General features: G+C 40.0%; 1 protein-coding gene across 2 annotated transcripts in view; it reads right to left on the bottom strand.

Moving 5' to 3' along the window:
* ANKRD44 (ankyrin repeat domain 44) overlaps nt 1-24,971 on the bottom strand; it is a 310,656-nt gene that overhangs the window by 102,227 nt on the left and 183,458 nt on the right. For both annotated transcript variants that reach the window (XM_040228877.1, XM_040228878.1), the window contains exons 5-8: nt 13,006-13,206; nt 12,586-12,673; nt 9,971-10,113; nt 8,779-8,991 (exon numbers count right to left, since the gene is read on the bottom strand). In XM_040228877.1, coding sequence (XP_040084811.1) covers nt 8,779-8,991; nt 9,971-10,113; nt 12,586-12,673; nt 13,006-13,206 — 645 coding nt within the window. The remainder of the gene's footprint in view (nt 1-8,778; nt 8,992-9,970; nt 10,114-12,585; nt 12,674-13,005; nt 13,207-24,971) is intronic.

Raw genomic sequence — 24,971 nt, 5'->3', positions numbered from 1 at the left:
TTTTCTAAGTCTCAGAAGAAATGTTTTCCTAATCCTGGGGTTAAAATACAAGATTTTAAAAGCACAAGTTCATTTTTGTGATGAAACTCATATACTTGTGTTTTAAAATGATTCTTTAAAAAATGCTACAATGGAAAGCAAATAATCACTTAAATATTTCTCACAGTGAACTACAGACTACATGCATCTGAATCATTCAGGGTTCTTGGTAGGAATGTGAATCCTGTGTCCTAGCTCAGATCTACAGAACCAGAATTGATTTCATTTCTAAATTTCACAGCACACTAAAGTTTAGGAGCAGCTGCTTTTGACTGTGGATTGGAATATCTTATAAAACCACTAGGTTGAACAGAATAATTTTTATTATATATCCCATAAGTCTATTCCTTAGACTTAAGAGGAGCTATGTATAATCTCTGCCAAGGGAAGTTAGTCAAAGTTGCTGTTGCTGTTGTATAGCAGCTAAGTCATGTCTGACTCTTTTGGAACATTGTGCTCAGTTGTGTCTGACTCTTGGCAACACCATGGATTGCAGCCCAGCCTGGCTCCTCTGTCCATGGGATTTTTCAGGCAAGAATATGGGGTGGGGGGTGGGGTGGGGTGGGTGTTGCCATTTCCTTCTCCAGGGGATCTTCCCAACCCAGGGATTGAACCCACGTCTCCTATATTGCAGGCAGATTCTTTATCAACTGAGACCCCAGGGAACCCCAACTCTTTTGGTAACTGCATATTGAGTGAAATAAATAATCATTATAGTGAAAGATTCTCAGGTTGATGGGGAAAAATAGAAATAATAGGATCTTTTCTCTATCTTAATCTTGTATGATTATAGCCTGAATTGAAAAGATTTGGAAAGTAAAGGAAGATGGAAGCAAACTTGAAATTTTACTGAAATAATATTTTTTGGGGAAAGGAGCACTAACCGAAAAAAAAGAATACGATGCCATTAGCAACCACAAAATATACAAAGGAGGAGAGCTCCTAAAAGCTATCTTATTACAGAGTCTGCATCTTGGCTGGGAGAAATGCAGACAATTCAAAAGACTCAAAAGCCTGGGAACCACTTGCTGCTGCTAAGTCGCTTCAGTCGTGTCCGACTCTGTGTGACCCCATAGACAGCAGCCCACCAGGCTCCCCCGTCCCTGGGATTCTCCAGGCAAGCACACTTAGGAATGAGGACTTAAGACATATTTCCCTCCAACAAAAAAGTGATGACGGTCCAAGACTCAAGGAGAGAGAAAACAGAAATTGCAGAGTTGACATTCATTTGTCCCTAGGTGGTGCTATTTCTTTAAATTTTGCTCCAGTATTTTCTCTTAAATTTAAGATGAAAATATAACTAATTAGCATTTAGTTAAATATACATAAAGCCATAAATACTTCAGAGTTTAGGTAAGACCTTTATCAATATTTAAACAAGAGTTTTCCATGCCTAGAAAAGAGCTTAAAGGCTAGGAGTAACCACCAACCTGGAGGTAACTAAATTGTAGTCAGAGAGCCAAAGCAGGGGTCACCAGTTTCTAGGAAGTACAGCTGATAAAGCTTTCCCCATTACAGAGATAGTAAACACCATACCCTTTTTCCCTTGGAGTGCTTGTGCCTTTGGTAAAGGAGCAAACAGAGATGCCCATTTTAGGTAAAATAAAAAGGATGGCAATGTGGTCAACAGTGATGTTTGCTTCAGATCTATTCTTGAAGATCTTTGCCTGAGCTCTTCTACTACTAAGGCCAGTTCTTAGTTGATTCTCTTTTTTCTCATAGAGAGAGAGATGGGTGGCAAGAGGTTGGGTATTAAGAGTGTCATAGCAGTCATTGTGGGGCAGCTTTGTTTATATGCTATAGGTAGAAAAGGAACTCATTTCAAAAAGTCATTGAAAACCAATGAAGGTCAAAAAGCAAGTACTTTTTATTTAGCTTTTACAAGTTAGAATTAACAATATTCAGGTTGAGACTAGAGATCCTACTGAGTTTCACTATCTGCCTGAGAAATTCTTCACGCAGGGATGGGGGTGGTGGGTTTTTCTTTGCTGTTGCTGCTCCTAGAACTTCAGACAGATATAAAACATTCCTTGAATTCTCAAAGGAGAAAGTGAAAGTGAAGTCGCTCAGTTGTGTCCGACTCTTTGAGACCACGTGGACTGTAGCCCACCAGGCTCCTCCGTCCATGGGATTCTCCAGGCAAGAATACTGGAGTGGGTTGCCATTTCTTTCTCCAGGGGATCTTCCTGACCCAGGGATGGAACTCAGGTCTCCCGCATTGCAGGCAGACACTTTAACCTCTGAGCCACGAGAAGGAATGTTCAATTCTCTCACTTATTCTAAGCTTTGCTTTTAGAAAAATATTTCTTCATTTCTAGTCTCCTTACAAATTCTAGATGCATTTCCCTACCAGATTTAGGGCATGGAAAATTTTGTTACTTGGAACACTTAAGAGACTCTCCTATTGACTTACAGTTCTGCCATAGGTCATGAAGCAAAACCAGTAAGGACTAAGAATATTTTATGACAAATAGAAGTACTCTTTCAGGGCAGTATTCACCATCATCCAAGAAAGATTAATCCTTGAACCAAATGGAGCATTTCAACTTTCTTGACCAATACCCTCAGAAATCCATTCATTTTTTTCTTCCACTTCTAATGCCTTCTTTCTTTGTGTGCTCAGTTGTCTGACTCTTTGAGACTCCATGAATTGCAGCCTGCCAGAACCCCTGTCCATAGGATTCTCCAGGCAATGATACTGGAGTGGGTTGCCATTTCATCCTCCAGGGGATGCTCCCAACCCAGGGATCGAACCTATGTCTCCTGTGGCCCCTATACTGGCAGGAGGATTCTTTCCTACTAGCCACCTGGGAAGCCCTGCCTTCTTTCTTCATCCTCCCTCAAATCTTCTCTAAACTTAAATACACAGCTACTCCCCAGGAACCTGAAGGCGCGGTGTTCTCCATGCATAGTAGCCCTGTTGTCACGCAGCTCAGTGGAGGACAATAAAGCCTTTACAGCTGCAGTTCCCAACCTTTTTGGCACCAGGGACTGATTTCATGGAAAGACAATTTTTCTAGGGACCGGGGTGGGGGTGGGAAAGATTTTGGGTCAATTCAAGCACATTACATTTACTGTGCACTTTATTTCTATTATTATTACATCAGCTCCACCTCAGTTTGTCAGGGATTAGATCCAGAGGTTGGGGACTCCTGTTCAAGAGGATAATGCTAAGGTCAGCTGGAGGAGGGGGCATCAGATATGGTCAGAAACCCAAAAGCGCTTCCTAACTCAATGGAAGAGCAATCTAATACCTTGGTTTGCAAAAAGCTATATATGGTCAAATTTTTAATGGTTCAAAAGTGGGAGATGGTACGTGGTTACCTCAGACCTTAACCTCCCTGCTTTGCTCACTTCCTCTCCCAAGTTCCAAGGGACATGTCGCTCTTAATACTTACTCTTGCTTATTCCAAATTTCATCTTCAACCTCTGCAATGCAATTATAGAATAAAATTTGGTCCTGGTACACAGAAAAAGAGAGCTGGTCTGCTTTAGTAAACTGTGATGGGCTTTAAGTTAAGTGAATCTAAGGGCCCATGGGCAGAAAAGAATTGAGACCATAGGCAGGTGGAATGTTAGTGACCAGGAGGTAGGTGGCCTGGCAATGATGATTTCTGAACCTATTTTTCTAAGTCATATCCAGTGAAGCCATATGTAACTATCTTCTTTAAAGCTTAGTTTGAAAGCGTCCCAAAAGAGAGCCTTGAGATGCTACAGAAATAACAATGTGGTCTCTACTAGAGAAGAGAAATTATTTCATATTTTCTCATGCTCTTCCTATTTGCAAAAACAAGTAAACTGTCAACAGCTTATTGTATAAAGTATTGCATCTCTATTATTTTATAATAATTAAGCTTTCTGACATCACTATATTCAAAATCAAAGACAGGGCCATGGTCAATTTAGGCAAAATGAGGGGCTTTAAAATGCATGCCGGACACACAGTCTTTCTCTCATCTCCATCATCTTGAAATTTCTCATCAAGATGATACTCTCAGTGTTTTGGGAGGACAGAGGAAAACAAAGTGAACATGTGAATAGGAATTGGCTACACTTCAATATGCTATTTTCTTCGAACTTTGACAAATCTAAACAAATACAAATTGTCTTGCAATTTACAAACACTTTCAAAATCCAAGGGCAATGTGGTGCAGAGAGATAACAGCCTCCACTCAGACTGAATGGCTCCATGGAAACATTAGACAATCCATGCATCCAGAGAGAATCTGGGATAACTAATAAAGAGTCAAGAGAATTCGTATATAGATAGAGAAGACGAAGGGATGCTGAGGGAGAAGGCTAGATTTGATTCAAAATCCCATTTACACAGATTGTCTTAATGTCTTAATAGTCACTCAAAAAAAAAAAAAAAAAAGTCACTCAGTCGTGTCCGACTCTTTGTGACCCTGTGGACTGTAGCCTACCAGGCTCCTCTGTCCATGGGATTTTCCAGGCAATAGTACTGGAGTGGATTGCCATTTCCTTCTCCAGGGTATCTTCCCAACCCAGGGATTGAACCCTGGGTCTCCCGTATTGTAGACAGCCGCTTTACCATCTGAGCCACCAAATTAGATAATACATAAACACAAGTCTCAGACTTCTCAGACTTCTTCTTTTTTTTTTTTTTTTTTTTTTTTTGGTTAATGGTGCCTCTTAAACTCTATTGATAATTAGCAGTCTACAGGGAAAATTAACTATTAAAGTAGCTATGCTTTCCATGTCCATTTTGTACGGGAAAAGAAAAGGCTGCCATAAACCAAGGCACTATACTTAGTTGAAGTCCCTTATCCAATCTGAACTGGCCACTAATCAGTTATCTGGGAGAAGTAGGTATGTGTGACAGAAAGTGGGCTTCCAGCTTCAGTATCAGGCACACTGAAAACATCAGTTGGCATGTTTTACAGAGGCAATGGAGAGCATCAGATAACCCTGTGAATCAATTAAGTGAGGCTGGTGAAGAGAGATACTTTAACTTCAATAATATTCCTTTATTGGAGGATCTACAGTATGTCCCTCAAGCACCAGAAAGGCAAGAAAAGTGTCACAAGTCTTGGGGACATTGGTGGTTGAGCCACCTGTTTGCCTCCTGTCCTCTCACCACCGTCCTCTAGGACTTTAACCCCATATGTTGGCTCTTTCCCCCACCCAGGTCTCTTTGTTGCCCGTAAAGACCTTCATCTTACCTCCACATAGGACCTTGGATGGAGCCCCTTTATAAGATCTAGAACTCGGAAATTCTTTTCATCTAGTTTACTTTTTCATTTCCATCTGCATTCTACCTTCACAAAGACACTACTTCTGTTCCCTTCTCCTATCTTCTCTCTTTTCATCTCTTTCTCTAGTTCCTCCTCCTCCTGCTAATCCTGAGAGTAAAGAGTTACTAGAGACCTGCATCCTCTTCTCTCCTCTTGCTGTGACGTACTTTCTCCCTCGGTGATCTCAGCGTTTTCTCCTGGTTTCCACTATCAATCACCTCTGCGTGAATGAGGCAGCCTATGCATGTTCTTCTGTTCTCCACTGCTCCCCACTACTGGTTTTCTTGTACTGGCTGTATCAAAGGCTCAAAATCAGCTTCTCAAGAACTAAACTCACCAGTTTTACCTCCTACGCCTACTCTTTCTCCTGACATCCTTCTTAACAACAATAATCATTTATGAGAGGGAGGGGATATATGTATACCTGTGGCTGATTCATGTTGATATATGGCAGAAACCAATACAATATTGTAAAGCAATTATCCTCCAATTAAAAATAAATAAATTAAAAAAAAACATTTATGGAGTACTTCCTATATGGCCAGCATTGTTCCAAGTAATTTATGTGAGATAACTTTAATCCTCACAATGGTTCCATTTAGAAGATACTATTGTTTCCCTAATTTTACAGATAAACTGAGATACACAGAGAAGTTGTTTATGACTATGTGTTTACTAAAAGTCAAGGCCAGGGTGAGATTCTAGGCCGTCTAGAACTGGACACTGAATCATTATGCTGTACTACCTACCTCTCCTTAGCCAGATTTCAATTCTCTTCCATCTCCTGGCCAACCAAATCCCATTGATTTCCTCTCTACAAAGCCTCTCCCTTTGTCAACTGTCCCCATTCCCTGTCCTTATTACCTCTTATCCTTTTATCTAGACCTGTTCTATTGGCTTCCAGTTATCCTCTACTTGTCATCTCCCCAGGTCCACTATATTTGAATTTTTTTTAATGAAAATAGCTTTTTGTTCTTTTGGATATGAAAATAACACATGCTCACTGCATTACAATACGATTAAAACAATTATATTGAAAAGGAACTAAAAAACCCAAATCACAATTTTGGAGTGATAACTGTTGTTAGGATATTGATATGTATTTCAGATATTACTCTCTTCCTTTGCACATACATAGATGCACACTTTCTGAAATTCAAAAACTGGATCATACTTACTTAACGATCTTACATTTTAATATTTCATTGATTACATTGCCAATTTTAAAGGCAAATATTAATGTACTAGTATTATAAAAGTTATGACCAACCTAGATAGCATATTGAAAAGCAGAGATATTACTTTGCCAACAAAGGTCTGTCTGTTCAAGGCTATGGTTTTTCCAGTGGTCATGTATGGATGTGAGAGTTGGACTATAAAGAAAAGTGAGCACCGAAGAATTGATGCTTTTGAACTGTGGTGTTGGAGAAGACTCTTGAGAGAGTCCCTTGGACTGCAAGGAGATCCAACCAGTACATCCTAAAGGAGATCAGTCCTGGGTGTTCACTGGAAGGAGTAATGCTAAAGCTGAAACTCCAATACTTTGGCTACCTTAGGTGAAGAGTTGACTCATTGGAAAAGAGTCTGATGCTGGGAAGGATTGGGGGCAGGAGGAGAAAGGGACGACAGAGGATGAGATGGCTGGATGGCATCACCGACTTGATGGACATGAGTCTGAGTGAACTCTGGGAGATGGTGATAGACAGGGAGGCCTGGCGCGCTGTGATTCATGGGGTAGCAAAGAGTCAGACATGACTGAGCGACTGAACTGAACTGATTATAAAAGTATTAGTTTGCATTTCTCTAGTGACTGGTGATACTGAACACTTTTTCATAAATTTAATGGACACTGTATCCTCTCTTTCATGATCTGCCTTTGTCCATATTTTCTAGCAGACTGTCAGATGTTTTCTTACTGATTTTTATGAGTTCTTATATATTAAATATGTTAAATCTTTCTTATCATGTATATTGCAGGAAAATTTCTGAGTTGTTCCCCTTTTAATTTTATGTGAAGGTTTTTGCTTCTGTTTTGTTGTTGTTCTGTTATATAAAAGTTTACACTCTATATGTAGCCATATATACATATATACATATGCATTTTTTCCTTTTATGTTTTCTGTCTCTAGTGTTCTGTGACCAGATTACTGTTCCTAAGCCTCAGTTCTGATCATGTGACCTCCACAATGATTAGTGGCGTCCATAGCCTATAGAAACCCAAACTCTTTGGCCAGTAGACAAGTGCTCCTTCTTGGTCAGGTCACATTTGTTGCTGACTCCTTTCTTTCATATGATTTGCAGTCTGCTCAATCACAATAAGCTACTATTCTGAAAATTTGTCTCATATTTCCCCACTATTATAAATTAAATGAAAAAACATAAAAGGATTTTAATAGTGAATAGAGAAGGTTATTAAAATAAAATGATCCAATATTCTTGAAATTAAATCTTGGAAATTACAATTTTTCAAAAGCAGAGACAGAATACACGGGTCTTTGATTTAGGATTCTTGTGTGTTTGGGAGAAGGAGAACTGAGGATGAGAACAAGGTCACTTGGGATAAGTCAGTATATTCTGCTACAGTCTGAATGCATCCAAGTGATGTAACCTGGATCGTGAAGGCTGCCTACAGATGTTCCTCTTGGTTATCTGTTAGAGTGAGTGAACTAACAGTTATCTAAAGTTTATCTACTGACACCTCTCAAACCCTTTGCTAATGCCATTCTTTCCATATGGAATGTCCTCTCTCAAACTCTATCTCTCTTCATCTCAACTGATATCAATCTTTAGCTCAACAGCAATCTCCAGTCGTGATGTCCAAGCAAAAAGCAAGTCAACACTTCCTTCTTATGGTTTGCAGCATTTTATTAATCCCTCACACTCATGGCATTCTGTCTTGCCTCATGATTATCTGAGAACATTATCTCCTTGCCATACTGTAAATTTCTTGAGGGCACCTTGGAGTATACACCCAGTATCAAACAGAGGACACTAGGTAGTCATCAGTCAGTTTGCTGAATAAAGGAATTGCCATTAAAATCAGATTAGTATCATATAATGGCAGCTACTCTCTGGGGTGTACTCCAGGAAGGCATTTGTGAAACTTTTTGGTGGGTCACATGGGTTGGAAACATAACTGATATCATTAGGTTGGGCTTCCTTTTCATTCTCAGCAGCTCTGCTCCATCAGCTCAGCATTCGCTTTAGTATTAGAATCTGGGCCAAGTCAACATGCCTGAGACCCAGTGTTTACTCTGGTAAATTCACTAAGCTCCCAAGGTCATATAGCTAGAGTCTCAGTGCTGTGCACTGGTACCACCACTGCTACGTAAGTTTCCACCGTGTGCCAGGACAGGATAAGGCTGTGAGAGTCAGGATGCTTGGAGTTATAATTTACTCATTGTAATTGACAGCGGGTGCTTTTGCTCAGAGGCTCAATGCAAAGGTATTTAACACTGAAGGAAGAAGGCTGAGAGAGTCCTACCTGGATGTTAACATCCGCCCCGTTGTTTACTAATAGTTCAAGACACAGAGCACCATGTGTGGAGGCAGCAGCAAAATGCAGCGGGGTGAACCCGCTGTTGTTGGGCTGGTTCACGTTAGCACCGTAGTCGGTCAGCTCATTGACTACAGCATCCTGTCCGTTGTAGCAGGCCAGGTGGAGGGCTGTGTTTCCATACACATTGATTTCATCGATCTGCAAACAAGCCCAATATGGGTGATGAAAATCACTGGAGCCAATATACTCCCATTTCCCACCAAAAGCCTAATAGCTGTGCTGGAGAAAGGAAATATCCCTCTGTCAGCCTGATTATTCAGAGCTTACTCTTGTCCCAGGGTGGTCATCCTGGGAAGGCTTTAGCCTGAAGATAAAGATCAGCAAAACAGGAGAATGACCAGGCTTCAACTTGGGGGAAGATACTGCTCAGCTAGGGAAAGGATAAAATGAAATGCAAACCTGTCTCAAAACGCCAGAGGAGAACTGAACCCAGGCAGCAAGAAAAGAGCTCGAAACTTAATGGTGAACAGAAGAGGGAAGGTTGGTGGGTACTCAGAGAGCTGCCGTGGGGCCTGAACTCAGAACCCTTGGGTATGGCTCTGCTGTCTGACCCCTCTCAAGGCCAAGTTCTGGTGTTTGGGCCGTGTATTTAGCCCCTACCTCCCTCCTGCTTTCCCCAGGCAGCCGTGACTCCTGTGTCTCACCATCACCATCTCAGTACTACAGCCTAGTTTTCCTTTCCTCCAGGACAACCTCACCACTGCTTCTGCCCTGCTACCTGAGGAGAATGGGGTCGAGTCAACTTTTCCAACTCAGCATGTTTGTCCCTGCCATTTATTCATTCATTTCTGCTTGGAAGCCTCAATTTAGAAGGTTCTAAAGGTGGGATGAGGAACCCTTCCAGTCTTTTAAAAATGACTGGTCAATATTTATCATATATCATATATGCTAAAATATTTCTCTATCTATGTTGATATAGAAAGTTAGTCCGTTTCTCGTTTTCTACCTCTTAGCATATGCCCTGATTGCCCTTCATTGGTTGCCCATGTAAACTCAAAAAAACAGGATGCTAAGAAATGAGGGTATTTCCCCCTCTTGAATTAAAAGGCAAACAGGATTTCAGAACAACAGAAAACCCACAGCTGTACTGTGGGACAATGCCTGAATCATAGCTCACCTCCACCCCCAGATTCAGAAGATGCTTGACAACATTGATCTGTCCGTTGGAGGCTGCGGCGTGCAGGGGCGTATAGCCCTTCTTGTCCTTACACGTCACCTCTGCACCATGGTTAACAAGCAACGCCACGACGTCCAGGTGGCCTTTACAAACAAAGCAGCAGAAAACGCGGTTAACCTTCCTAGGACAATTTGACAATTCATTCCACCTGAGTTATCACCATCCTCTTTCATTGCCACCAGCATTTTCCTAAGCTATGTGTAAAAGCTGGTTCATAGCAAATAGCCAGCAAATATTCAGTGCGTACCTACTATCTGTCAGGTATCATGTAAATCCTGTGGGAAGAAAGAAGATGATTCATATGTGAGCCTTCTCTTTAAGAAGATTCAAGCTTGTTTACAGATAACGACAAAGTCCTAAAAATATGTTAGAACCAGAGACTAAAAAAAACTGTGTTAAAATGAAAACAATACTTTTGAAACCAACTGCCATTCTTCACTGAAAAGTCTAATAATGACAATTTTGTCTGGAAAAACTAAAGAAAAAAAATCAATTAATCAGAACAACTCCATATGTTAAATCACATGAAACTGCTCCTGTTTGACCCTTTTTTGAACCCACAAAAATGGCACCTTTATATGGTTCAACCTCAAAGTGTTCTCATGACTTACGGACTAAACGGAAAACTAGTTTCACCTCCTGTTGGCATATTTTCAAGAATAGTTTTCTTTGTTGTCTATTTTGCTACAGATACAATGATTAATGTATTTGACCTTTATTTCCTGACTAAAGATTGTTCAGCGCTTTAAGATCATTGCTCTAAATGTTGTTGATAACCGAAGGGTAGAAGATGAGTACTGGCTTCAGGGCCTAGAGAGACAGAGAGAGAAAGACAGAGACAGGGAGAGAGAGAGAGACAGAGACTGGTCTTGGCTAGTGGTGATGCTGTCTTAAGCTCTTTGTCCTGCTTTTGACCTTTTGTTCACAAGGACAGTCATCTCTATATGTTTCCCTACTTGCATCCTGATGACACACAAAAATATAACTAAACTTCTTTTAGCAATTTTATACATGTTTTAAGTATATATCGGAGAAGGAAATGGCAGCCCACTCCAGTACTCCTGCGTAGAGAATCCCATGGACAGAGGAGCCTGGCGGGCTACAGTCCACAGGGTCACAAAGAGTAGGACACAACTGAGTGATGAACTCCTTTAGCTATATATCAGCAAAGAACAAATGCAAAAGACCACGTTCCTTGAGTCTGACGTCACACTAGCTTAATATACGCTCTGCCCAAACATCATCTGGGAAATGATCACTGGCTCCAGTCCGGCAGGGACCATGCAAGCATCTAACTTGTTTCAATTAATTCGAAAGTCCATTTCACCTTTTAAGAAATGGTAATGCTTACAAAATCTTAAGGTTCTGTTTTTTAAACCTCAAAATTCACTCAGACTCATCTATACCCACATAATTTATTTCGGCTCTGCCCCAATCCATTCTTTTTCCCCCACAATTACCATTATTGTTTTTTCTTGTTTAAAAGGATTAAGAAAAAGCAAAAAGGTATTAAAAGGAAATCCAAATCATCCATTTCCTTGAGATATTAAGTTTAATATTTCAGTGTTTAATACATCCCAGACTGCTTTTTCAAAAGTATTGTATTTAGAGATCTTTTTTACAAAAATGAGGTTGTATTATTTAAACTGTACTATTATATGATCTGTTTTCACTTAACATAGTCACAGAATCTTTCTAAGTTAAAAAAAAAAATACTGACAACATCATTGCTGTAGTTACTCCACAGTGTCCCATTGTGTAGATCATACATAATTTACCACACAATCTCCTGTGTTGTGACGGGCAGTCAGAGTGTTTATAACTTGGAGCTGGTAGAATTCTGCCTGCTTTCCTAAGTGCAGGATGTTCTCCAATCAGAAACACAAAGGAAGGATCTTAGCTCTACATTTCCCACAAGTCCACACTGAAAATAAACTCTAGGAGGGCTCTCATTTGTCAGTGGTACTAGTGCCAACAAAAGTGGTGAGAAAAGCACAGAAACATAACATCTTCCTTTGTCTTCTGCACCTGAGCCAGCAGAAACAAGGAGCAAGCCCCAGCTCTGTTGGCAGTGGAGTAACAGAATCACTCACAGTGACTCCAGTCACCTCTACATGGCAGCCAGGATGTTGCCCTTTCTTCCTTCCTTTTTGTTTCTTTCAGAAGTATTTATAAATAAAAAGACAAATGAAATTTACATCCTTGCTTTGCTAGCCAGTCCTCCTTTTTAAACACTTTATTTTGCTGCCATAAAAAGTTAACATAAGCACAATTTGTGCAGCTTTCCAACCCAGATTGAAACACATTCAATGAAGTCCATGCCATGATTCATCTCTCCTGCTCTTTGTGGGATAAATAAATCCCTGACGAAGCTACTGCCCAACTCGAGTGCTCTATGCGTGCCAGTAAAAGGGACTAAATCTTAATTCAATTGGATCCCAAGCTTGACAAGAAGTCAGGATCGCCCAAGAGAAAATCTACACGGTCAGTGAGAGACTTGGAGCTTCATCAGTTCAGATTATCTGCATTTTGCTCTCCATTCATGGAATCCTTACCCATATAAGCTGCCCAGTGCAGAGCACGTCGATCCTTCTTGTCAAACGCATTGATGTTTGCCCCTTTAGCCAACAGTAAATTGACCATCTGAAAGATAACCAACAATGAAATCAAATGTATACTCTGTAATGGTGAGCAGTCCTCACCCTCAGCAGGTGATCTGATCCAAATTAACATCCAATCTAAAGGCAGGTCAGAAATCTGAAGTTTAAAGTAGGAAGATACCTCAGCCAATCTGTGGTATGTGTGTCAGAGGAAAAGACTGAGGTGTTGGCTACTTTTTCAATTTATTGTGGCTCTAAATTTTAAAATAGGCAACTGCCTAAGGTTTCTAAGGCCTCAGTGGTGAAATTTAGGTTCTATGTAGGGCTAAGAGAGTCTGTGGGGAAGATTCTTATTTCAGTGATGAGGACACTCACCTCCACATGGCCATTCAGAGCAGCGTGGTGCAAGGCTGTGCGTCCCCCTCGGTCAGAGACATTGACGCTGCTCAGGAGGGGGATGATGACTTCTGCACACTTAACAGCCTTATTGGCCGCTGCCACGTGGAGTGGGGTCTGCCAGTTCTTGTCCCTTGCGTTGACATCAGCTGAGTGCTTAATCAATACTTGTACTGCTTCCTATAATAAAAGCAGAGTTTACAGAGGTCACTAACAAATGTTCAGTCAATCCTTACTGGGTACAAGATGCTTTATTAGACCCTCACAGGCTAACTCAGTGTAGACAACCAAGGTCATATGGGATGAAGATAGAGAGAGTGGCACAGATAAAGAGAGAGTCACTCTACCTCTTTTATTTTAGGCCAAGAGTGCCGGCACAACTCCAAACCCAATAAACCTTCCAAAGGTTTCCTTTCAAAGTATAAGCTTTCCTTAGGCCAAAGAGACCATGACTAAAAATAAAGTAATGACTATTATTCCTTAAGCCTATTGTAGTGTGAAATGTCTACATGCATTTTTTATAAGCATTCACATGTATTTTTATTATATATTTATTTGGGCCATGTGATGCAGAATGTGGTATCTAACCAGGGATCAAACTCATGCCCCCCGTTATTAGGACTGCAGTCTTAACCAGTAGATCACCAGGAAAGTCCCTGTACATGTATTATTAATACTCACTTACTATGTGAAAAACACTACTACAACTATGGAAGACTGAAGGAAACATTAATCAGGCTCTATGCTAAAAAAATCCCCTGGAGAAGAAAATGGCAACCCACTCTAATATTCTTGCCTGAAAAATCACATGGACAGAGGAGCCTGGCAGGCTACAGTCCATGGGGTCACAAAGAGTTGGACATGACCAAGCACACACATATACAAACACATACACACACACACCCTAAAAACTAGGTGAGTAAACAATAAAAGAAAAGCTAGATCACAATATAAGTGTGAAGAATTAAATAAGAGAAAAATAGTATTTTTATCAATTTTCATCTCATAAATTGTGCAGTTTATGTAGATGTACAATTGTGATATGGGAAGAAAATATTGGAACCTCTATTTAAATTTTATTTCTTTAAAAAGGAAAGCATTTTAACTGGTATTTAACTTCCAGGTAGATGTCTTGTTGTTGTTCAGTCCCTCAGATGTGTCTGATTTCTTTGCAAACCCATGGACTGCAGCACACCAGACTTCCCTGTCCTTCACTATCTCCCAGAGTTTGCTCAAACTCGTGTCCATTGAGTTGATGATGCCATTGAACCATCTCATCCTCTGTCATCCCTTCTCTTCCTGCCCTCAGTCTCTCCCAGCATCAGGGTCTTTTCCAATAAGTCGGCTCTTCACATCAGGAGGCCAAAGTATTGGAGCTTCAGATTCAGCATTAGTCCTTCCAATGACTATTCAGGGTTGATTTCCTTTCGGACCGACTGGTTTGATCTCCTTGTTATCCAAGGGATTCTCAAGAGCCTTCTCCAGCACCACAATTTGAAAACATCAATTCTTCAGTGCTCAGCCTTCTTTGAGTACTCTGAAATACACAGTGATAGGACTTCCTTGGTGGTCCACTGGCAAGGACTCTGCACTCCCAATGCAGGGGGCTTGGGTTCTATCTCTGGTCAGGGAACTAGATCTCACATGCTGCAACTAAAGATTCTACATGTTGTAGCTAAAGATCCCACATGCCACAATTAAGACCTAGCACAACCAAATAATTATAAATAAAATTTTTATTTTTATTATTATTTTTTTTAAATATAAATTTATTTATTTTAATTGGAGGTTAATTACTTTACAATATAGTATTAGTTTTGCCATACATCAACATGAATCCACCACGGGTGTACACATGTTCCCCATCCTGAGCCCCCCTCCCACTTTCCTCCCCATACCATCCCTCTGGGTCATCCCAGTGTACCAGCCCCAAGCATCCTGTATCCTGCATCAAACCTGGACTGGTGATTCATTTCATACATGATATTATACATGCTCAATGTCATCCTCCCAATACATCTGTGTCTCTTTTGCTGTTTTGTATAGAGGGTTATCATTACCATCTTTCTAAATTCCATATATATGCATTCGTATATTATATTGGTGTTTTTCTTTCTGGCTTACTTCACTCTGTATAATCGGCTCCAGTTTCATCCACTTCATTAGAACTGATTCAAATGTATTCTTTTCAATGGCTGAGTAATACTCCATTATGTATATGTACCACAGCTTTCTTATCCATTCATCTGCTGATGGACATCTAGGTTGCTTCCATGTCCTGGCTATTATAAACAGTGCTGCAATGAACACTGGGGTACACGTGTCTCTTTCAATTCTGGTTTCCTCAGTGTGTATGCCCAGTAGTGGGATTGCTGGGTCATAAGGCAGTTCTATTTACAGTTTTTTAAGGAATCCCCACACTGTTCTCCATAGTGGTTGTACTAGTTTGCATTCCCACCAACAGTGTAAAAGGGTTCCCTTTTCTCCACACCCTGTCCAGCATTTATTGCTTGTAGACTTTTGGATAGCAGCCATTCTGACTGGCATGAAATGGTACCTCATTGTGGTTTTGATTTGCATTTCTCTGATAATGAGTGATGTTGAGCATCTTTTCATGTGTTTGTTAGCCATCTGTATGTCTTCTTTAGAGAAATGTCTATTTAGTTCTTTGGCCCATTTTTTGATTGGGTCATTTATTTTTCTGGAATTGAGCTGCAGGAGTTGCTTGTATATTTCCTCTAAAGTCAGGAACAAGACAAGGGTGCCCACTTTCACCACTACTATTCAACATAGGTTTGGAAGTTTTGGCCACAGCAATCAGAGCAGAAAAAAGAAATAAAAGGAATGCAAATTGGAAAAGAAGTAAAACTCTCACTGTTTGCAGATGACACGATCCTCTACATAGAAAACCCTAAAGACGCCACCAGAAAATTACTAGAGGTAATCAATGAATATAGTAAAGTGGCAGGATATAAAATCAACACACAAAAATCCCTTGTATTACTATACACTAATAATGAGAAAATAGAAAGAGAAATTAAGGAAACAATTCCATTCACCATTGCAACAAAAAGAATAAAATACTTAGGAATATATCTACCTAAAGAGACTAAAGACCTCTAGATAGAAAGCTATAAAACACTGGTGAAAGAAATCGAAGAGGACACTAATAGATGGAGAAATATACTGTGTCCATGGATCAGAAGAATCAATATAGTGAAAATGAGTATACTACCCAAAGCAATCTATAGATTCAATGCAATCCCTATCAAGCTACCAGTGGTATTTTCACAGAGCTAGAACAAATAATTTCACAATTTGCATGGAAATACAAAAAACCTCAAATAGCCAAAGCAATCTTGAGAAAGAAGAATGGAACTGGAGGAATCAACCCACCTGACTTCAGGCTCTACTACAAAGCCACAGTCATCCAGACAGTATGGTATTGGCACAAAGACAGAAATATAGATCAATGGAACAAAATAGAAAGCCCAGAGATAAACCCACACACCTATGGACACCTTATCTTTGACAAAGAATATACAATGGAGAAAAAACAATCTCTTTAACAAGTGGTTCTGGGAAAACTGGTCAACCACTCGTAAAAGAATGAAACTAGAACACTTTCTAACACCATACACAAATATAAACTCAAAATGGATTAAAGATCTAAACATAAGACCAGAAACTATAAAATGCCTAGAGGAGAACATAGGCAAAACACTCTCTGACATAAATCACAGCAAGATCCTCTATGACTCACCTCCCAGGATACTGGAAATAAAAGCAAAAATAAACAAATGGGACCTAATTAAAATTAAAAGCTTCTGCACAACAAAGGAAACTATAAGCAAGGTGAAAAGACTGCCTTCGGAATGGGAGAAAATAATAGCAAATGAAGCAACTGACAAAGAACTAATCTCATAAATAAACTTTTTTAAAAAACACACAGTGATAACCTACCAAGTCCATATACAGATTGTAAGCTGTTCCTTAAACTAAAACATCTGAAGATGTTTAAGATTTATGCAAGGAATCCACAGATGAAAGATGATAATACCAATGCAATCATAAATCATGTGAAAGTCACAGAGCTGACACCTCTACTCCAAGTAAAAGTTTTCTATTACCCACATTACAAGGTAAAAATAATGACAAATTTAATCAGATCTGATAAGAGCTTGGCCCAAACAGAGAAATCATCAGAAGTCTATTATCTATATGCTTATTTAAGACTATGACAAATGAAAAGCCTCTCCCTAAGTACATTGCCTTGAAATATTAGCTAAGATAGTAGTTCTTACATATAATTTATAAATAAATGAGATGCATACTCTGAGGACACATGCTGAAAGTTTTGCAGATACATGGCCAAAAGTGCTGGAGATAACCATTTCAAAGCAATACTATATTTTTTTCACACATTCACAGCAAAATAACAATACATACTGTCACTTTAATACCTTTACCATGTATATTAGTTTACTATACTTGTATAGACTCCTGCTTTGCATTAAATATTATGTAAATTCGGGATAGACATTTTACAAATTTATACTATAAGGCCAATTCACGAAAAACTTGTTTTTTAAAGGTAACATGATGTGATTGCTTTTAGAGTAACTCTGACTAGGTGAATGAGATATTACCTAGAAGAGGCCCTACTTTTAAATAAATATTTAAGAATGATTTGCATTGTATACACAGCAATAGTTTAAGCAAAGAAAATATACATGCCAGTTATAGTTTTTACATAAGTGCTTTTATAGTTTGTAGGGGAGGAAAAACTGTATTCTTAAGTAAACAATACTGCTAAAAATATTTTAATCAGATATGTTTTGGTTTAGTTTTGTAAATAAAGTTTTACTAAGACACAGCCTCATTCTTTGCTTACATATTATCTATTTGCTTTAAACTGTAATAGCAGAATTGAGTATTCGTGACAAAAACTACATGCAGCCATCAAAGCCTAAATATATTTACTGTCTCTACTTCTGGGCTTCCCGGGTGGCTCAGCAGTAAAGAATCTGCCTGCAATGCAGGAGATGTAGATTGGATCCCTGTTTTCGGAAGATCCCCTGTAGAAGGAAATGGCATTATTTCCAAGAAGGAATTATTCTTGCCTGGGAAATGGGATAGAGAAGGTTTGGTGGGCTACAGTCCATGTGGTTGCAAAGAGTCAGACATGACTTAGTGACTAAACAACAACAATCTCCCCCTTTACTGAAAAAGTTTGAATTGTCACAAAGGACAAATAATCAAATCTGCTTAAAATAAAATTTTATTGTTTACTAGCACAAAAAAAGATCTTCACGACCCAGATAATCATGATGGTGTGATCATTAATCTAGAGCCAGACATCCTGGAATGTGAAGTCAAGTGGGCCTTGGAAAGCATCGCTAGGAACAAAGCTAGTGGAGGTGATGGAATTCCAGTTGAGCTGTTTCAAATCCTGGAAGATGATGCTGTGAAAGTGCTGCACTCAATATGCCAGCAAATTGGGAAAACTCAGCAGTGGCCACAGGACTGCAAAAGGTCAGTTTTCATTCCAATTCCAAAGAAAGGCAATGCCAAAGAATGCTCAAACTACTGCACAATTGCACTCATCTCACATGCTAGTAAAGTAATGCTCAAAATTCTCCAAGCCAGGCTTCAGCAATACATGAACCGTGAACTTCCAGATGTTCAAGCTGGTTTTAGAAAAGGCAGAGGAACCAGAGACCAAATTGCCAACATCTGCTGGATCATGGAAAAAGCAAGAGAGTTCCAGAAAATCATCTATTTCTGCTTTATTGACTATGCCAAAGCCTTTGATTGTGTGGATCACAAGAAACTGTGGAAAATTCTAAAAGAGATGGGAATACCAGACCACCTGACCTGCCTCTTGAGAAATCTGTATGCAGGTCAGGAAGCAGCAGTTAGAACTGGACATGGAACAACAGACTGGTTCCAAATAGGAAAAGGAGTATGTAAAGGCTGTATATTGTCACCCTGCTTATTTAATTTATATGCAGAGTACATCATGAGAAACACTGGACTGGAAGAAACACAAGCTGGAGTCAAGATTGCCGGGAGAAATATCAATAACCTCAGATATGCAGATGACACCACCCTTATGGCAGAAAGTGAAGAGGAACTCAAAAGCCTCTTGATCAAAGTGAAAGAGGAGAGTGAAAAAGTTGGCTTAAAGCTCAACATTCAGAAAATGAAGATCATGGCATCTGGTCCCATCACTTCATGGGAAATAGATGGGGAAACAGTGGAAACAGTGTCAGACTTTATTTTGGGGGGCTCCAAAATCACTGCAGATGGTGACTGCAGCCATGAAATTAAAAGATGCTTACTCCATGGAAGAAAAGTTATGACCAACCTAGATAGCATATTCAAAAGCAGAGACATTACTTTGCCGACTAAGGTCCGTCTAGTCAAGGCTATGGTTTTTCCTGCGGTCATGTATGGATGTGAGAGTTGGACTGTGAAGAAGGCTGAGCGCCGAAGAATTGATGCTTTTGAACTGTGGTGTTGGAGAAGACTCTTGAGAGTCCCCTGGACTGCAAGGAGGTCCAACCAGTCCATTCTGAAGGAGATCAGCCCTGGGATTTCTTTGGAAGGAATGATGCTAAAGCTGAAGCTCCAGTACTTTGGCCACCTCATGCGAAGAGTTGACTCATTGGAAAAGACTCTGATGCTGGGTGGGATTAGGGGCAGGAGGAGAAGGGGATAACCGAGGATGAGATGGCTGGATGGCATCACTGACTCGATGGACGTGAGTCTGAGTGAACTCCGGGAGTTGGTGATGGACAGGGAGGCCTGGCATGCTGCGATTCATGGGGTCGCAAAGAGTCGGACACGACTGAGCAACTGAACTGAACTGAGCACAAAAAAATACTGTGCTAAGTCCAAATAGTCTAGTAAAGGAGGGCAAGTCCTATGTCAACATTCACAGGTCTCTGAGTTCAGCCCCTGCTATGCAGGGGTGGGTCTATAGTGAGTTTTGTGGGGAAGGGGCCAAACACACTTGCATCGCTCAGCATAATAGAGTGAGAAGCATTTAGAGCTTGGCAGGAAGGCAGAGAAGAGGACAAACTGAAGAGAGGACATGGCCCTGCAACCTTAGGCAGAGGTGTACATCTGGGTGGGAACAGAGTAAACAGGCTGAGAGGGAAAAGAAGAATCCCAATGAAAGCATCAGGTGCAGGCTTGTGGACCCAGGCAACCAAAACTTGTATCTCCAGGAATTCTGTGGAATTGTTTGGAGAATATTAGACTTTGTACAAGGTATGGTATGTAGTTTCTAGTCAGTCATATCTGTTTAGAATGCTAGGTGCCCTGACCAACAACTGGGTTATACCTAAAAATTTAGAAAAGGAAAAGGTTCAAGTTCATTGATCAGACAGGAAAAAAAAAGAATTGGGTTGAGTCTAATATATTTCCTTTCACGTGAACTTTAGGTAATTTTCATGTGAGTGCTCATTTTACCTTGATCAAGACCATCCCCAAGAAAAAGTGATCAAGACCATCCCCAAGAAAAAGAAATGCAAAAAGGCAAAATGGTTGTCTGAGGAGGCCTTACAAATAGTTGTGAAAAGAAGAGAAGCTAAAGGCAAAGGAGAAAAGGAAAGTTATACTCATCTGAATGCAGAGTTCCACAGAATAGCAAGGAGAGATAAAAAGCCTTCCTCAGTGATCAGTGCAAAGAAATAGAGGAAAACAATAGAATGGGAAAGACTAGAGATCTCTTCAAGAAAATTAGAGATACCAAGGGAACATTTTATGCAAAGATGGGCACAATAAAGGACAGAAATGGTATGGACCTAACAGAAGCAGAAAATATTAAAAAGAGGTGGCAAGAATATACAGAAAAACTATACAAAATAGATCTTCATGACCCAGATAGTCACGATGGTGTGATCACTCACCTAGAGCCAGACATCCTGGAAAGTGAAGTCAAGTGGGCTTTAGGAAGCATCACTACGAACAAAGCTAGTGGAGGTGATGGAATTCCAAAAGATGATGCTGTGAAAGTGCTGCACTCAATATGCCAGCAAATTTGGAAAACTCAGCAGTGGCCACAGGACTGGAAAAGGTCACTTTTCATTCCAATCTCAAAGAAATGCAATGCCAAAGAATGCTCAAACTACTGCACAATTGCACTCATCTCACACCCTAGCAAAGTAATGCTCAAAATTCTCCAAGCTAGGCTTCAACAGTATGTGAACCGTAAATTTCCAGATGTTCAAGCTGGTTTTAAAAATGGCAGAGGAACCAGAGATCAAAATGTGAACATCTGTTAGATCACAGAAAAAGCAGGAGCATTCCAGAAAAACATTTACTTTTTTTTTTTTTTTTTTGACTACGCCAAAGCCTTTGACTGTGCAGATCACAACAAACTGTGGAAAATTCTTCAAGAGATGGGAATACCAGACCACCTGACCTGCCTCCTGAGAAATCTGTATGCAGGTCCAGAAGCAACAGTTAGAACTGGACATGGAACAACAGACTGGTTCCAAATAGGAAAACGATTATGTCAAGGCTGTATATTGTCACCCTGCTTATTTAACTTACATGCAGAGTACATCATGAGAAACGCTGGGCTGGATGAAGCACAAGCTGGAATCAAGATTGCTGGAGAAATATCAATAACCTCAGGTATGCAGATGATACCACCATTATGGCAGAAAATGAAGAACAAAAGAACCTCTTGATGAAATTGAAAGAGGAGTGAAAAAGCTGGCTTAAAGCACAACATTCAAAAAACTAAGATCATGGCATCCAGTCCCATCACTTCATGGCAAATAGATGGGGAAATAATGGAAACAGTGCAGACTTTATTTTCTTGAGCTCCAAAATCACTGCAGATGGTGACTGCAGCCATGAAATTAAAAGATGCTTGCTCCTTGAAAGAAAAGCTATGACCAACCAAGACAGCATATTAAAAAGCAGAGACATTATTTTGCTGACAAAGGTCCGTCTAGTCAAAGCTATGGTTTTTCCTGTAGTCTTGTCCATTGTGAGAGTTGGACTATAAAGAAAGCTGAGCACCAAAGAATTGATGCTTTTGAACCGTGGTGTTTGAAAAGACTCTTGAGAGTCCCCTGGACTGCAAGGAGATCCAACCAGTCAATCCTAAAGGAAATCAGTCCTGAATATTCATTGGAAGGACTGATGCTGAAGCTCTAATAATTTGGCCACCTGATGTGAAGAACTGACTCATTGGAAAAGACCCTGATGCTGGGAAAGATTAAAGGCAGGAGGAGAAGGGGGATGACAGAGGATAAGATGGCTAGTTGGCATCACCGACTGGATGGACATGAGTCTGTGCAAGCTCTGGGAGTTGGTGATGGACAGGGAAGCCTGGCTTGCTGCAGATGATGAGGTCGCAAAGAGTCGAACATGACTGGGTGACTGAACTGACTGACTTTTGTACCAACACTCACTTTCACAGCTCAAGGACACCAAGAATAACCATTACATTTATTTCTCCACTTTTATGAAATGTTTCAACTTTGCCGTTTTTCATTTTTCAAAATATCTACCAAGGTAATGAATTGCAGTTTCACCTTACTTGACAAGAAGGGACTCTATCAAGGAATGCTTAGTTATACAAAGGAGGGGTTCTTAGTTGATTTCCAAAGATTAACCCTTTTTTATTGGAAAAGACCATGATGGACTCATTGGGAAAGACCCTGATGCTGGAAAAGATTGAGGGCAAGAGAAGAGGGCAGCAGAGGATAAGATAGTTAAATAGCATCACTGACTGGACATGAGTTTGAGCAAACTCAAGGAGATAGTGAAGGACAGGGAAGCCTGGTGTGCTGCAGTTCATGGGGTCTCAAAGAGTTGAACATGAATTAGCTACTGAAAAACCCTTGTCTAAAATGAGAACGCAAGTAGTATAAAATGGTTATGGAATCAAATGCACAGAGATACAGGATACAGAATTAGAAAAGGCCTCAAGGGTCATCTGGACTGACCCTCATTTGACAGACAGCTTCATTTTATAGTCGTGATGGCTGAAGATGGTTTGCCAGCCTGGCTGTCTTAAAGGCCCCTGTGTTTTCTCCTAGCCCAGAGCTTACTCAGTGGACAGTATCAGGCAAGTACCCTGACCTAAATACTCTTAAATGTTAATTCTCCCTTAGTTATTTACATTTTAAATTCTGAAGTTTTAGCCTGCAAAAATGGATGCCTGCCTTTAATAGAAATGTAAAGTAATATTTTCACAGAAATGAAGTTTTGATTTAAAAAGACTACAATTCCTTTTTTTTTAAGTTGCATTTTTATTTCAAAAATTTTAGCTTGAAAGCATTTTACCTTGAAGAGGAAGTAATTCTATGGTTATTGAGGGAATCGATGATTTTTGTAATCAAAAGAAGTCTTTTTCTTGTATTACCCACTGGCTAAAAAATTATAGCTAGGAGTTTGCTCTGACAGAAATTTACTAGGTGAAAAAGAAGCTATGTGGGGAATGGGAAGCTGAACACTTTCTGAACCAAGAAAGGATACTTAAACAGTACTTCTCAAACTAGTTGCGGTGAAGGACAAGTTTTTTTTTAAATTATTTCAAATTCCTCATGCATAATTAGTAGAATAACAAAATGAAAAAAAGACAAGATATAAATTATACACTCAGTTATTTTCTCATTAAGTTTAGCAGTCATGAAATTACTCTATCAAATTTTTCTCAAAGTTTCTGAATGCTCACTCAAGTCACCACAGGAAAGACAAAATCTCAGACTAGTCACAAGCCACACTGAGTGGTGCTGCTTCAAAGCCTTGGTTTCTTTTTTAATGAACAAGAATGTAAAAGGATGCTGGCATTCCTCCTGAGTGGAACACTCAGCCTTAGGACTGTAGGGCTTGTTGGAAGCCTCTCCTATTTGAGATACAGAAATAGCAGACAGGGAGGAACTGTCATGGGATATCACACAGGAGTGAACCAGAGATGGCATCTATAGTCACTTTATTTCTACTTTTTATGACTTTCTCCTTTTACAAAAGGTCGCTTCAACCCTGTTTAAGAAACAGAAACATGCACTTTGGCACATGGAAAAGATGAGAAGAAATAGGATACATGTGCCTTAAAAATGGTCGCCTCCAATATTTGTTTTTCTTACTTTCAAATGTGCATTGCATTAAGTGGTCATAAATTACTCATGGAAAAGTAATTCTTTATGATTATACAGAGTCCTTATAGACATAAACAATGTCAAATTGTATAAACAGTAAGTTGCTCTGGACCAAGGTCTGAGTCTCATGCAATTTTCTATACTGTCCAGAAAGCTGGCAGGTTTCTGGCACCTAATGTATATTCAATAAATTTGAGTAGAATAAATATATTGGTATCAGTTCAGTTCAGTTGCTCAACTGTGTCCGACTCTTTATGACCCCATGAATTGCAGCACGCCAGGCCTCCCTGTCCATCACCAACTCCCGGAGTTCACCCAAACTCAAGTCCATCGAGTCAGTGATGCCATCCAGCCATCTCATCCTCTGTCGTCCGCTTCTCCTCCTGCCCCCAATCCCTCCCAGCATCAGAGTCTTTTCCAATGAGTCAACTCTTCACACGAGGTGGCCAAAGTATTGGAGTTTCAGCTTTAGCATCAGTCCTTCCAATGAACACCCAGGACTGATCTCCTTTAGAATGGACTGGTTGGATCTCCTTGCAGTCCAAGGGACTCTCAAGAGTCTTCTCCAACACCACAGTTCAAAAGCATCAATTCTTCGGTGCTCAGCTTTCCTTACAGTCCAACTCTCACATCCATACATGACTACTGGAAAAACCATAGCCTTGACTAGACGGACCTTTGTTGGCAAAGTAATGTCTCTGCTTTTCAATATGCTATCTAGGTTGGTCATAACTTTTCTTCCATGGAGTAAGCATCTTTTAATTTCATGGCTGCAATCACCATCTGCAGTGATTTTGGAGCCCCCCAAAATGAAGT

The sequence above is a fragment of the Oryx dammah genome, unplaced genomic scaffold (genome assembly GCF_014754425.2).
Source record: "Oryx dammah isolate SB20612 unplaced genomic scaffold, SCBI_Odam_1.1 HiC_scaffold_27, whole genome shotgun sequence".
In the NCBI taxonomy this organism is placed as follows: domain Eukaryota; kingdom Metazoa; phylum Chordata; class Mammalia; order Artiodactyla; family Bovidae; genus Oryx; species Oryx dammah.
Note: the sequence above shows the minus strand (reverse complement) of the source record. Positions and strands in the feature narration are given on the sequence as shown.